A 15891-nucleotide genomic window follows, 5' to 3' on the forward strand; every position below is an offset into this window, starting at 1 on the left:
GATCGACAATACAACTAATATAGTTTGAAATATTCATAGTTCATTTCCTTTTGTCATTACAATGCTCCACTTTCACAAGCCATATATTTTTCTGCGTGAAATAGTTAAAAAGGAAGTTTGTTTTGTTTCACATCACTAGAGCGCATTGATTTATTAATCATCGGCTATTGGATATCAAACATTTGGTAATTCTGTCACATAGTTTCAGACAGGAAACCCGCTACATTTTTCCATTGGTAGCAAGGGATCTTTTATACGGACCATCCCACAGACAGGATAGCACATACCACGGCCTGTCATATACCAGCATTGGCTGGAATGAGAAATAGCTCAATGGGCCACCGATAGGGATCGGTCCTAGACCGACCGCGCATCAGGCGAGCGCTTTACAAATGGGCTACGTTCAGCCAGCAAACGTTTCACTAACGTTCGCTAAAAATTTGGTTGGTTCCCGACGTGGCCATTAGGTTTACCGTGAAGCGCATAAACCAGTTTAGCGGACGTTTTTCTGCTCGGTGTGACTGAACTGAACCCTGCTACCAAGCACATGTAAATATACAACAGGTATAACTGCTAGTCGCAAACCTACACTTACGATGTTTTGTGAAATTGGCCTCAGTCCAAATAGTGATCATTTCTAGAACAGTTCAGATTAGCACAGTATGAGCGGGAAAAAAAAAGAGAGAAAAAAAAAGGTAAGAGTAAAAAAGAATGTTCACAAAAGTTATTTTGGCGGAATGGAGAATATGAAAAAGCGCGGGAAAATCTTACTGACCTGTTCCCGCCACTAGTCGAGGTAGGTAGTGCTGCCAGAAGGCGCAGTGTTCGAGTCTCGGCCCGCCCTGGCCGATTGCTTGGTCTTTGTTAGCGTTGTGGAGGTACTTGGTGCTCAGCTTCAGGTACAGCTGTTCCCGGGGGCGGTACGGCGGCCACTCCCCTAAAGACATCTCCCCGGGACCCCTGTTCGGGTCACTGAAACAGAAAGAAAAAGTTTGTTTTGTTTAACGACGCCACTAGAGCACATTGATTATGTCACACATTTGTAAAATTGACAGTTTTAGAGAGAAAATCCGCTACATTTTTCCAAGGGATCTTTTATATGCCCTATCCGATAGACAGGATAGCACATACCACGGCCTTTGATATACCAATCGTGGTGCACTGGCTGGAACGAGAATTAGCCCAATGGGCCCACCGACGGGGATCGACCCCAGACCGACCGCGCATTAAGCGAGCGCTTAACCACTGGGCTACGTCCCGCCCCTTGAAACAGAAATAAATACAAGGGCAAGGTTTTAAAGCTGATTTAAAGGTTATTTCTGTTTTGTTGTCTTTTTTATACACACATTTTTTGTCAAAATAGTATCATACGTCTCCAACTGAAGGGGCAGATCCAACATTTTTTAGTTGAGAGCAGCGAATTTTGTTTTAGGGAGGATGGTTTTAAGCGCAATGTTTTGGTGACAATTTTCGGTGTGATTTAAAAGTTGTTTTGGTGTCTTTTTTACACCTGGTCTTAGTCTAAATAGTGAGAGGAAAAACCTGCTTCCACCATATAACATAAATTATGTTACTATTACCGAAAAGAAAAACAACAAGCGTTCGTCTGTACTGGAACTGGAACTATATTAACGTGTCCATATCCCGAAGGTTCAGGCACGCCCACCACGGACTTAGCTGCTGACTTCGCCAGTGACCAATTCCGGGGCAGGGCGGCTTTAAAAATGTTTACAGCACCCGGTGTTCCCAGGCGGTCACCCATCCAAGTACTAACCGGGCCCGACGTTGCTTAACTTCGGTAATAGGACGAGAACCGATGCTTTCAACGTGGTATGGCCGTAGACAGATCGTCTGTATATGTAAATTCCCCATAAACAAGACTGTACATACCACAATCCTTGATCTACTGGCGGAGATAATCATGTAGTAGTTTTAGTATAACGTGCTCCGACTATCAGCTCAAATAGTAGAGCGCTGGACTCTTATACTGAGTGTCTGTGGTTCGAATCTCCTCAGTGGAGGTGGATTATTTGTTATAAACATTGACTCCATCAAAGAAGATCGATCCTCTGACCCATCGTGCCTCATGCGAAAGCTAGGTACACAGGTACATCTTGTTCCGTACACTTAGTGTAAACGGTCTCGTGATGTACAGACGTGGTCAACAGACACCGGATATTGCTACTGTCGACTAGAAGCCGATTAATATACAGACATTGCCATTCTAAAACCGGTCTCAGTGGTGTCGTGGTTAAGACGTCGGACATACGGCTGGTAGGTACTGAGTTCGCAGCCCGGTACCGGCTCCCATCCAAAGTAGTTTGAACGACTCAATGGGCAGTTTTAAGACCACCACACTGACGCCTCTCTCACTTACCACTACACTGACGCCTCTCTCACTTACCACTACACTGACGCCTCTCTCACTTACCACTAACCCACTGTCCTGGACAGACAGACCAGTAATCTTAATTCGATATAAGCACAAAAATAAGTTGAAATGAAATAAATAGTATGTAATTTTAGTGATTAAAATATGTTATTAGTCGGAAACCTCTTACAATGGCGACAAAATCGGGACAGACTCTTTAAAATGCTAGATTTGACTTTTGAAAAATGTTTGCGACATCATATCCTGGCACTTAAAACTGTGTGTAAAGATGGTAGATAACTCAGGCGTGCGTGTGTGTGTGCGGGGGGGGGGGGGGGGGGGGTGTGTTAGGTTCGGAGGTTGATCCCCCACCTGCTCAAGCAAATTTTATTTTCAAAAAGTGTATTTTGCTGGGCAGCATGAACCCCTATAAACTTTGCTCACCAGTTTAGAACCACCCCCTGCTAGTTCCTGTACACCCGCGTGCATCTTGAATTCAATATCGACTGGATGATTGTTGGTCTTTTCACTGATCATTTCGCTGATGGCTTCTTTTTTCATTTTAGAAGCGGAAATATGGGTTTAGTACAGAGCTACGTCTCGACCCGTACACTTACTTTCATATGACCTCGTAATGTACAGACGTGGTCACCAGACACCGGATATTGCTAATGTTGTAACGACACGCATTTCTACATATCTTGGTATGAATTACGGTTAAAAATCTATTTTAATGTTTAACAGTTAGAACTGATAACTGAGCTATTATAGACATATTTAAAGCTTTTAACAAACCTATATCTGAAACAGTTAATGAGTTTTAATTTTAAAAAATATGTACTTCAAACTATATTGTAAGAATAACCGTATAGTAATTCGCCGTACACGGCCGTTGTTTTGATTTTATGACAGACATGCGTTTTTATACGAAATATTAGTAACATATGAACTTCTACGAACATAAAAATGGTAAGCGACCCTCAAAATTAACTGATTAATTTAATAAAGGCATACTGTATTTCCAAACTTGTGGTAGCCACGACATATACACTGTACATATATATATCTCTCTACGACAGCACCAATATCCGGTGTTGATCCCAGGTGGTAATGGTATGACAAAGATTACAAAACAAGACAGAACGATCAATGTTGTGTGTTGTCTGGGTAACGGTTTAAACACTTTTCTGTATGTCTAAATATGAATATTCATAACTGGTTATGGTTATTAAAGTGACAAACCCTAGAATTTAAACACCAAAGACCTATTTCTTCACTAATAAAGCCGTTTTTGATAATTTAAATTAGAAGAACGTGTATTTTATTATTTAGAATATTCATTTTTGTACATGTAAAATGCTTCTGATCATGCAGGATTTTGTAATGCCCCAAAATGCATTTTTCATAATTCTAAAAACGCACGTTCGTCTGAGAAGTAATGGTTATCGAGACAAACTCGTATTTCTTTTTAGACGCTATTTCCCCGTTTAAACATCACATATTTTAGCTTCCCTCTGTTATAACTTTATCCAAACGTGTTGCAGGTTTGTAGATTAACTCAATTTAGTGTCCATTTTCACGTGCTAAAACTAAGATCTGCGCCTTTAACTATGTGCTGTACATTTCTAATTTATTAGTAAGCCATTGGCCCGAACACTAGGTGATATTGGATTTTTTGTTGTTGATTTGTTGGGGTGTTTGTGGTTATTGTTTTAGGGTGGGGTTTTTTAAAACTCCCTGTAACCAACGGCAGCAGATATAGTTGAGGTTTGTATCCAGAACAACGTGCTTGAACGTTAACTACTAGATATAAGGATATAAATCAAGTTAAAATGAAAGAAAGAAAAATAAATTGATGAAGAGAAAGAGAGACAGAGAGAGTGGAAGAGAAAGAGGAAGAGAGAATATATTCTGTGCAAAACAGGGCTAGTTTTAGGATTAACACTGAAATTAATGTTTTGTTTAACGACACCACTGGATCACACTGATTTATTAATCACTGGCTATTGGATGCCAAATACCTGTATTTGGTAATTCTGACATTTAGTCTTAGAGAGGAAACTCGCTAAATATTTCCATGAGTAGCAAGGAATCTTTTATATTCACTATCTTACAGACCGCAAAGCACATACCACGGCCTATGATATACCAGTCATGGTGCACTGGCTGGAACGAGAAATAGTCCATCGACGGGGATTGACCCTAGACCGTCCGCGCATCAAGCGAGCGCTTTACCAGTGTGCTATATCCAGCCACTCTAGTTTTAGGAAGTACCGTCACTGAATGCCCTAGTTTTAGGAAGTACCGTCACTGAATGCCCTAGTTTTAGGAAGTACCGTCACTGAATGCCCTAGTTTTAGGAAGTACCGTCACTGAATGCCCTAGTTTTAGGAAGTACCGTCACTGAATGCCCTAGTTTTAGGAAGTACCGTCACTGAATGTCACTGAATGCCCTAGTTTTAGGAAGTACCGTCACTGAATGCCCTAGTTTTAGGAAGTACCGTCACTGAATGTCACTGAATGCCCTAGTTTTAGGAAGTACCGTCACTGAATGCCCTAGTTTTAGGAAGTACCGTCACTGAATGCCCTAGTTTTAGGAAGTACCGTCACTGAATGTCACTGAATGCCCTAGTTTTAGGAAGTACCGTCACTGAATGTCACTGAATGCCCTAGTTTTAGGAAGTACCGTCACTGAATGCCCTAGTTTTAGGAAGTACCGTCACTGAATGTCACTGAATGCCCTAGTTTTAGGAAGTACCGTCACTGAATGCCCTAGTTTTAGGAAGTACCGTCACTGAATGTCACTGAATGCCCTAGTTTTAGGAAGTACCGTCACTGAATGCCCTAGTTTTAGGAAGTACCGTCACTGAATGCCCTAGTTTTAGGAAGTACCGTCACTAAATGCCATGGACAAAATCAATTTAGGTTGACGACAAACATTTCGAGATATCGCAATTTGTGCCAAAGCACCATCTCATTTTACTGTTATGTAGGTGACAGAATACAACAAGCACAGAGGTTATTATTTAGCAAATAAAATAACAAGTAACTTTAAACCAATGGGTTTGTGGGAAACGAAGAGAAAATATATTACACACAAGATTACGACACGGGTGTAGTGCCCTAAATGCAGATCTTTACAGATGTGGGCTTACTACAGATCCTTCGTGTAACTGTGGATATCATACAGAAAACAATATTCATTATTTGTTTTTTAATGTAAAAAATGTGAGTAAAACAAAGGCAGGTTCTTTGTAACTCGTTATAACATGTACTCCCATAAATTTGCAACTATTTTTATATGATCGAAATACCTTAAGCGATCTCTATAGCAAAACATTTTTTTTTATCTGTGTTCAACAATTTATGAAACAAACACATCATTTTCATTAAAATAGTCTAATGGTTTGACTACACATGTACTTCTTTGTTTCTTTTCTATTTTCTTTCAAAATCATGTTGTACATAATACCTTCTTTTCCTCAATTTGATTGTTATTAAATACATTTTTATACAAATTATATATGTATTATGTTATAATTAAGTAATTGTCGCCATTATGTTGTATGTATATAGGAGAGAGCCTAGTAAGTTAGCAAACTTGTACCTAATCCTTTTGTTGTTTATGCAATAAAATGTTTTCAATCAAATCAATGGGTTATTTAAATACTACGGAGGTCATCCTACTTGTAATCATCAAATGAAAATTTGAAAATGCATTTCCGCATTTTATACTCTCTTTTTTAAAGAAGTATCTTCTAAATTGGACATAAAAAAAAGTAAAAAGTTTTTATTTAACAACATCACTTGATTGATTTATTTATCATCTGCTATGGAAGTCAAACATTTGGTAATTAGTGAAAAGTAATCAAAGGAAACCCGCTATATTTGGTATTAGCAGCAAGGGATCATTTATATGCACTTTCCCAAAATTCCCTAAAATTAAAACTAGCCGTTGATTTACCAGTGACGGGGCACTGGTTAAGATGGGAGGACAATAAGAGAATGGGCCAATGGGCTGATTCGATCCTACGCCGCAAGCACCCCAGGCGAGCACTTTACCGACTGGGATAGATCCCGATCCTCCCACACCCGGACTATACGAAGCCAATAATTTTATATTAATGACACGACAAATGATGTAATATCTTTGCTTTTAAACATTAAAAGGGAGTGAACTGATCATTTTTAATTGATACACTGTTTTCTACAGTTATTCCCCCTGAACTGAATGATTAATTGTCACAGCTATCAACATGTACTCTAGTTCAGCGAACATTTTAATGACATTTATTAATTAGTAACAAATATATATAACCTTAATTTTAGTGTTCTTATTTTTTCATCAGCGATAAGGTATTTACTGTATGCGTATACTCGTATTTTAGTACAAGGTCTAATATTCGTGGGTGTTCTATTTTCGTGGGTGCAATAGAAATAACGATGTCTTACGAAATAATGCGTTTGAAGATATCCAGCTGTCAAAACAAAGTCGAAAGCTTTTCAATGTTTCATATAAAAAAAATAAGAATAAAAGTGGATTCCAGACATGCAAGTTATGAGTCAAGTTATGGTGTGCGATATGGAAAACAAATCGAAGGGATGATGAATTGCTCGTCTAAGTTAGATTATGGGAGCCATTTAAGATATTACCATGTTAACAGTGTGTAGGAAGGTGCCAAAAAGTGTGTGTGTGTGGGGGGGGGGGGGGGGGGGGGGGAGGGGGGGAGACACACCTTTATATTTACACACTTATAAAGCAAATATAAAGCAAAATATCTCAAGTGTGTGTGTGTGGGGGGGGGGGGAGAAGCTACCCTTAAACGGCGAGGTATGGTAAACATGATTATACAATTGAACATAGGAGTGGCACCCATGTTTGTAGGGGGGGGGGTGGGGGGGTGGGGGAGGTTGCTTTTTACCCGAATTAGTCAAATGACTCCGATATATGAGGAGCTGGACGTAGCTCAGTGGTAAAGCGCTCGCCTGATGCGCGGTCAGCCCATTGGGCTATTTCTCGTCCCCAGCCACAACTGGGTATATCAAAGGCCGTGGTGTGTGCTATCCTGACTGTGGGATGGTGCATTTAAAAGATCCTTTACAACTACTGGAAAAATGTAGTGGGTTTCCTCTTTAAAACTATATGTCAAAATTACCAAAAGTTTGACATCCAATAGCCGATGATTAATAAATCAACGTGCTTTAGAGGTGTCGTTAAACAAAAACAAACTTTAACAAAATGCATGTGTTATAACATGCACCCTGGTCGATACACGGTCACTTGGTTCAAGTAAGATGTGATAGAGTTAGGAAGGGCGAGACGGGTCAGTCAGTAGAGCACTTGCCCGAGGTGCTTGGATCGTAGGATCGAACCTTCTTGACGGACTCATTATTATTTTTCCGTTATATATGATGTCCTCTTTGTGGAAAAGTGCACTTACAAGATCCCTTGCTGCTAATGGGGAAAATGAGGTGGACTTCCCCTGAAGTCAGAATTACCAACTGTTTGACATCTAATAGCTGAGTATTCTAGTGGAGTGGTTACACAAAACAAAGGGCAGGATTTTGCTTAGTCGGTTGAGTGCTCGCTTGAGATGCTTGCGTCACAGGATCAAACTACCTTGGTGGACCCCTTTCTGCACGTGCCTGACACCCATTGCGGCCAAAATATCTGATAAACATGCGTTCGTGAGTCTATGAGAGAGAGAGAGAGAGAGAGAGAGAGAGAGAGAGAGAGAGAGAGAGAGAGAGAGAGAGAGAGAGAGAGAGAGAGAGAGAGAGAGAGAGAGAGAGACATACAGAGAGGGAGGTTTCGAACACGCCTGTCTCGGGCTTAACCTGTGACGTCGCCAGTGACTAAGTCCGGGCCAGGAGGAGTCTTTTTGGAACTTAAGACAAATTTATGTTCTCAAAATAAGAGTTCAAAAGCATTTAATATATTTCAAGTTATCTCAAACTGCCGCCCGTGCAGGAACAATGACAGAGTCTCGATTAGATGAAGTCATTTGAAACGTCTGCATGCGCAGAAACAATTGTCAAATCTCCGTTAGAGAAGGACATTTGAAACTTCTGCATACGTAGTCTCGATTAGACGAAGTTATCTGAAACCGCTGCATACGTAGAAACAATTAGTATATGTGAACAATGCGCCATAACTCGGCATTCCTTCTCGAGGTGCTCTCCCCTTATCATCCGACCTGACTCATAAAAGTCAATCTTCCGGCGCGACCTCTGTCTGGCACCTGCTTCGTCTAATATAAAATGGCAGCAGCAGCGATACGACTAAATTTATGAATCTGGGCGTACCAAAAACGAAACAATAGCAAAAACACTGGCCTCGGTGGTGTAGTGGTTAAGCCATCGGTCATAAGGCTGGTAGGTACTGGGTTCGCAGCCTGGTACCGGCTCCCACCCAGAGCGAGTTTTAACGACTCGGTGGGTAGGTGTAAGACCACTACACCCTCTTATCTTCCACTAACCACTGTCAGAGGGCCCAGATAGCTGAGGTGTGTGCCCAGGACAGCGTGATTAAGCCTTAATTGGATATAAGCACGACAATAAGTTGAATAAAAAAATATATATATCACAATAAAATAAAATAAAATAAAATAAAACCAACAATCATTTATTAATCATCGGCTAATGGATGTGAAACATTTAGTACTAGAAGTCTTAAAGAGGAAACATTTTTCCATTAGTAGCAAAGTATAAAGCAAACCAACCCAAAGCCAAAGCCCAATGGAACCCAACAGAACATAACAACAATCGTAAATTAAAAGTACATTTCTCCAAATTTAAAAGCCATACCTTTGGTGGACCAAGGAAGCAACCCCCTCCAACCCCCCCCCCCCCCCAACAAAACCAAAACAACAACAACCCCCCACAACCCCCCCCCCCCCACAAAAAAACAACAACAGACAAACAAAACAAAAAACAAAACAAAAAATAAAAAAACAACAAAAACAAAAAACAACCGAAATCTAAACGGCAAAACAATAATTAGCATCTTTAAATTCGTATATCTGCACAAGACAGAATCAAAGGATGTTTGGACAATATCATCACTGCTCCCACGAATCACTGTCTTCACTTTAGGAGGACTGAAATTTCCCAGGACGATACATCCTTTTTTTCTCGTCTATAGGACTGCCATTACCAAGATTAATTAGACAAATGTAAACCTGCACAAGACAGATTCAAAAGGATGTTTTGACAGCATCGTACCAAGAATCAGTGTTTGGTGTTTCGCCATTAAGACGACTGCCACTTCACAGACGGGATAGACAAATGTAAACCTGCACACGACAGAGCTCAATGGAAATTTGAACAAATGACTTGACATGCACTCATGAATCACTGTACAAACTGATGAAAGCTGAGCATATCCTGCTATGTACGTAGCACCCACCGCAAAGCACAGCCCATTTTTAGTATCCCTTTTTTTGTTCACCCAGAGAAAAACCTCGATTACTGTACTCTTGATTCTTTTTGTACTGCAACCCACTTATTTTAAGCTAGATATGCTGGGGGCGAGACGTAGCCCAGTGGTAAAGCGCTCGCTCGATGCGCGGTCGGTCTGGGATCGATCCCCGTCAGTGGACCCATTGGGCTATTTCTCGTTCCATCCAGCGCATCACGACTGGTATATCAAAGTCCGTGGTATGTACTACCCTGTCTGTGGGATGGTGCATATAAAAGACCATTGCTGTTAATCGAAAAGAGTAGCCCATATTGAAGTGGCTACAGCGGGTTTTCTCCTAAAGCGGGTTTCCCCTTAAACAGCGAGGTCTGGTCTACACTTTTATCGCATATTTATTCGTTTAACCAGAATTATTAGGAACGTAAAGGAATGTTTGTTTAATGGGACCCCAGCACGTTGTTGAATCAGTCGCTGTTAGGAAAGGAAAGGAATGTTTGTTTAATGCCACCCCAGCACATTGTTGCATCAGGCTATTAGGAAAGGAAAGGAATGTTTGTTTAATGGGACCCCCAGCACATTGTTGAATCAGTGGCTATTAGGAAAGGAAAGGAATGTTTGTTTAATGGGACCCCAGCACGTTGTTGAATCAGGCTATTAGGAAAGGAAAGGAATGTTTGTTTAATGGGACCCCCAGCACATTGTTGAATCAGTGGCTATTAGGAAAGGAAAGGAATGTTTGTTTAATGGGACCCCAGCACATTGTTGCATCAGGCTATTAGGAAAGGAAAGGAATGTTTGTTTAATGGGACCCCCAGCACATTGTTGAATCAGTGGCTATTAGGAAAGGAAAGGAATGTTTGTTTAATGGGACCCCAGCACATTGTTGCATCAGGCTATTAGGAAAGGAAAGGAATGTTTGTTTAATGGGACCCCCAGCACATTGTTGAATCAGTGGCTATTAGGAAAGGAAAGGAATGTTTGTTTAATGGGACCCCAGCACGTTGTTGAATCAGTGGCTATTAGGAAAGGAAAGGAATGTTTGTTTAATGGGACCCCAGCACATTGTTGAATCAGTGGCTATTAGGAAAGGAAAGGAATGTTTGTTTAATGGGACCCCAGCACGTTGTTGAATCAGTCGCTGTTAGGAAAGGAAAGGAATGTTTGTTTAATGCCACCCCAGCACATTGTTGCATCAGGCTATTAGGAAAGGAAAGGAATGTTTGTTTAATGGGACCCCCAGCACATTGTTGAATCAGTGGCTATTAGGAAAGGAAAGGAATGTTTGTTTAATGCCACCCCAGCACATTGTTGCATCAGGCTATTAGGAAAGGAAAGGAATGTTTGTTTAATGGGACCCCAGCACATTGTTGAATCAGTGGCTATTAGGAAAGGAAAGGAATGTTTGTTTAATGGGACCCCAGCACGTTGTTGAATCAGTCGCTGTTAGGAAAGGAAAGGAATGTTTGTTTAATGCCACCCCAGCACATTGTTGCATCAGGCTATTAGGAAAGGAAAGGAATGTTTGTTTAATGGGACCCCCAGCACATTGTTGAATCAGTGGCTATTAGGAAAGGAAAGGAATGTTTGTTTAATGCCACCCCAGCACATTGTTGCATCAGGCTATTAGGAAAGGAAAGGAATGTTTGTTTAATGGGACCCCCAGCACATTGTTGAATCAGTGGCTATTAGGAAAGGAAAGGAATGTTTGTTTAATGCCACCCCAGCACATTGTTGCATCAGGCTATTAGGAAAGGAAAGGAATGTTTGTTTAATGGGACCCCCAGCACATTGTTGAATCAGTGGCTATTAGGAAAGGAAAGGAATGTTTGTTTAATGGGACCCCAGCACGTTGTTGAATCAGTCGCTGTTAGGAAAGGAAAGGAATGTTTGTTTAATGCCACCCCAGCACATTGTTGCATCAGGCTATTAGGAAAGGAAAGGAATGTTTGTTTAATGGGACCCCCAGCACATTGTTGAATCAGTGGCTATTAGGAAAGGAAAGGAATGTTTGTTTAATGCCACCCCAGCACATTGTTGCATCAGGCTATTAGGAAAGGAAAGGAATGTTTGTTTAATGGGACCCCCAGCACATTGTTGAATCAGTGGCTATTAGGAAAGGAAAGGAATGTTTGTTTAATGCCACCCCAGCACATTGTTGCATCAGGCTATTAGGAAAGGAAAGGAATGTTTGTTTAATGGGACCCCCAGCACATTGTTGAATCAGTGGCTATTAGGAAAGGAAAGGAATGTTTGTTTAATGGGACCCCAGCACATTGTTGAATCAGTGGTTATTAGGAACGAAAAGGCACATTATTTAATTAGTATCTATTATTATATTACGAAAGTTTTTTTTTTTTTAAAGGACACCCCACCTCAGAGTTTATCGGTGACTTTCAGTAGTGATGAGTATTTCCAAAACTTTCGTATTACGATACATTGAGATACAGGAACCTGAATAATTGTGCTACGTACTACGATATACTGCGAAGGCCAATTCTAAGTTATTAGAATTTACAAAGTACTTTAATTTCATGTACATGTTATATAACTTAATAAAATGATACACCAATCAATCTAGATTCGTTCCGAACAGGTGAAGCTATTCTTTCTTTTCTTAAACTGGTTGTCTTTGTTTGAAAATATAATACGTTGCACTAAAACACGTCCAAAATATATACGCGCAATATACCGACACGCGGGATAAGTATCGCGGTACGTACTTGTAAACATGTACATTGCGATATGCCGGTTATAATGCGCATCTCTAAGTTTGCGCATCTCTAACTTTCAGAGACGTGTTCAGGAGACCGAGCGCTCGCAAACAACCTGACTAGTACTGTCGTCTTCTATGAAATTCAGATCATATTCATGTAACTTTGGGCGCAAAAAACAACAACACCCCCCCAAAAAAAAACTACAAAAAAAAAAAAAACAGGTTTGCAAGCGACCGCGGAAACTCATTCCCCTGAACGTGGATCAGATGTCAGATACGTGATACGATAACACTGTACAATGGGATTGGTTTTGATGTATCGGAGTTTCTCCTACAACTCGGTCAAATAACCGTGTTTTGCTTAACGACACCACTAGAGCTCTTTGATTAATTAAGTTTGTTTTGCTAAGACCGGCCTCGGTGGTGTTGTGGTTAAGCCATCGGACATAAACACGGCTGGTAGGTACTGAGTTCGCAGCCCGGTACTGGCTCCCACCCAGAGCGAGTTTTAACGACTCAGTGGGTAGGTGTAAGACCACTACACCCTCTTCTCTCTCACTAACCACTAACCAACTAACCCCTAACTCACTGTCCTGGACAGATATCTCAGACAGCTGATGTGTGTGCCCAGGACAGCGTGCTTGAACCTTAATTGGATATAAGCACGGAAATAAGTTGAAATGAAATGAAATGGTTTGCTTAACGACAGACATACCACGGCTTTTGATACACCCGTCGTAGGGCACTGGTTTGGACGGGGAAAACCAATGTGTGCCACGAGGGGATTCAATCGTATTAAAAATGCACCTCAGGCAAGCGCTCTGCCGACTGAGTTAAACCTAACCCCAAACTCCGTCAAGTAACCGTTAGTGCCAGGGAAACGTTCAACATAATTTCAAAAGTGTATGTGTCCAGGTTCGTGTCCGGGAAACGGTCGCTTGCTAAAATGTGGTTTTTTTTTTTTTGCACGGGGGGGGGGCTTGATGCGCTGTTGATCTAGGATCCATGATCGAGGTTGCATGATCGAACCACCTCAGCGGATCCATTCAACTGGTTGGGTTTTTTCTCCGTTCCGACCCTGTATTCATGGAAATGAATTCTAGCGAATTACGAGGCATAATTCACATAAATATTTGACTTTATTTACTTTTACCAACAAAAATTAAAATTATTGGAAAAACTACATGATGACCAACAGTTCAAACGCGTAACTTCTTCTTTTTTTAACGTGTACAAAACGTACACATTGTTGATCCATAATTCTTTGCAGTCAGTTGAAAGAAAGAAACGAAAAAAAAGGTTTTATTTAACGACACACAACGTAAAGTGGCAGCCCTAAATGCTTTTTTGTTGTTTGTATAGGATCATCAGTAAAGGTGTTATAAGCCACCAGTACCCTTCGACTGGTACAGGCTGTGGTATGTACTGTCCTGTCTATGAAAAAGTGCATATAAAAGATCCATAACTGCTTTATCGGCTTCCTCTCTTTTTTCTGCTGAACAAAGTTTGTTTTGTTTAACGACACCACTAGAGCACACTGATTATTAATCATCGGTTATTGAATGTTAAACATATGGTCATTTTGACAGTCACAGAGAGGAAACCCGCTACATAGTAGCAAGGGATCTTTTATATACACCATCACAGACAGGATAGCACATACCACGGGCTTTGATATACCAGTCGTGGTGCACTGGCTGGAACGAGAAATAGCCCAATGGGCCCACCGACAGGGATCGATCCCAAACCGACTGCTGACCAAATGCTGACATTATGTTAGACATTAGATAGCTGTAGTTTACAATATGCTGATTATATTCCTTCGTTTGCTACTGTAACATGGGTGGGTATGAGAGTACAACTTTAAATATGCAGTTTCGTCTGTCTTTTACATTAGTAGAAATGTTGCAGGATCAACAGTAAAACTGTTATATGATAAGGGTGAGATTTCAACTTTATATCTGTTGTGTTTGTGTTTCACATTAACAAAAACAAAACAACAAATAAAATAAAAAAATAAAAAAAACCCGAACCCCAAAACACACATACGCACATATACATATATATAAAACCAACCCAACAATAGTATAGCAAGATCAGGCGATATGAGTTGTTTGTGTTTTACATTTAAAAAACCCCAATTATACCAAGAGAAGGTGATATTGTACCTTTAAATCTATTGTGTTTTACATTAATAAAAAACTACATTTATAGGAGGCGAAGGCAAAGGCCCGTAAGAACATAAGGTTCCGGGGTGGTGGTGTGTGTGTGTGTGTGTGGGGGGGGGGGGGGCGATTACCCCCCCCCCACTAGAGAACGAAAATATACAATTTGTTTTGGTCCTACTTCATATAAATAAAGATAAAAATATGAGACTGTGCTCCCTCTATTAGAGGTAGTACCCCGCTCCACACACACACACACACACACACACACACACACACACACACACACACACTCCAGATATTGTTCCTACATAGTCCGGGAGCCCAGAGAGGTTTAATTAGCATTGCGAGTACAAAAGGTCTGAGGCCTGGAATATGTAGGTGTGGGCTGTGGGGACCCCCAAACGGCCATTCTTAAGTGTCTTCTCCTGTACCAATCCGAGGGGACGCCGCTCAAAATACCCCACATTTTAAGTTTAATTAGCATGGTTGAGTACACCAATCAAACCTACACCAAAATGTTCTCTGTTGATGTACTAATTAAGATCCACCATTCTTAAGTGTCATCTCCTGTACCAATCCGAGGGGCCGCCCCTCAAAATACCCCAAATTTTAAGTTTAATTAGCATGGTTGAGTACACCAATCAAACCTACACCAAAATGTTCTCTGTTGATGTACTAATTAAGATCCACCATTCTTAAGTGTCAGGGCCCCATTTTACGAATCGATCTTAGCGCTAAGATAACCATACGCGCGTAACTACCTAATAAACTTAAGGTTTTCGTGTTTGTGTTTTACAGTAAGCAAGTGAAGGCGACATTGTACCTTTAAATCTGTAGTTGTGTTTGCATTATACATTAATTATAGAAAATAAATCTTAAAGGAAAACGAGGCAACATTGTACCTTTGAAGATTCACCGCCCAGCCCAGAAAGAAAACTAATTTCCGCCGACAGGGTTATAACGCTTAAAATCGACTGTGTAATAAACACAGCGTTTATCGTCGTTAATCAACGTTAACGTGCGAGATTTGCGGCACGCCAATCAAGGTGTCTTTTATGACGTGTAGAACATCTGAAGAAAATAACCGCGCCTTTAATGTCGACGTAAAGAAGCGATCGAGAGCCAGTCTATTACCGTATGGCGAAATTCCATTAATACCGTTACGTTGAGTGTTGTGGCGCTAATAGCTTTATTAGTAATATGTTGTTCAATATGCTCA

At 40.7% G+C, this 15891-nt stretch overlaps 1 protein-coding gene and 1 non-coding gene across 3 annotated transcripts in view; both read right to left on the reverse strand.

The window, feature by feature from the left end:
* LOC121374141 (acetylcholinesterase-like) overlaps positions 1-15891 on the reverse strand; it is an 81895-nt gene that overhangs the window by 7964 nt on the left and 58040 nt on the right. For both annotated transcript variants that reach the window (XM_041501114.1, XM_041501106.1), the window contains exon 3: positions 776-972. In XM_041501114.1, the coding sequence (XP_041357048.1) occupies positions 776-972 (197 nt within the window). The remainder of the gene's footprint in view (positions 1-775; positions 973-15891) is intronic.
* LOC121376063 lies at positions 1726-1844 on the reverse strand. The gene has a single exon (XR_005958397.1). It is a non-coding gene; the product is annotated as a 5S ribosomal RNA (ribosomal RNA).

The sequence above is a fragment of the Gigantopelta aegis genome, chromosome 1, assembly GCF_016097555.1.
Source record: "Gigantopelta aegis isolate Gae_Host chromosome 1, Gae_host_genome, whole genome shotgun sequence".
NCBI classification, from domain to species: domain Eukaryota; kingdom Metazoa; phylum Mollusca; class Gastropoda; order Neomphalida; family Peltospiridae; genus Gigantopelta; species Gigantopelta aegis.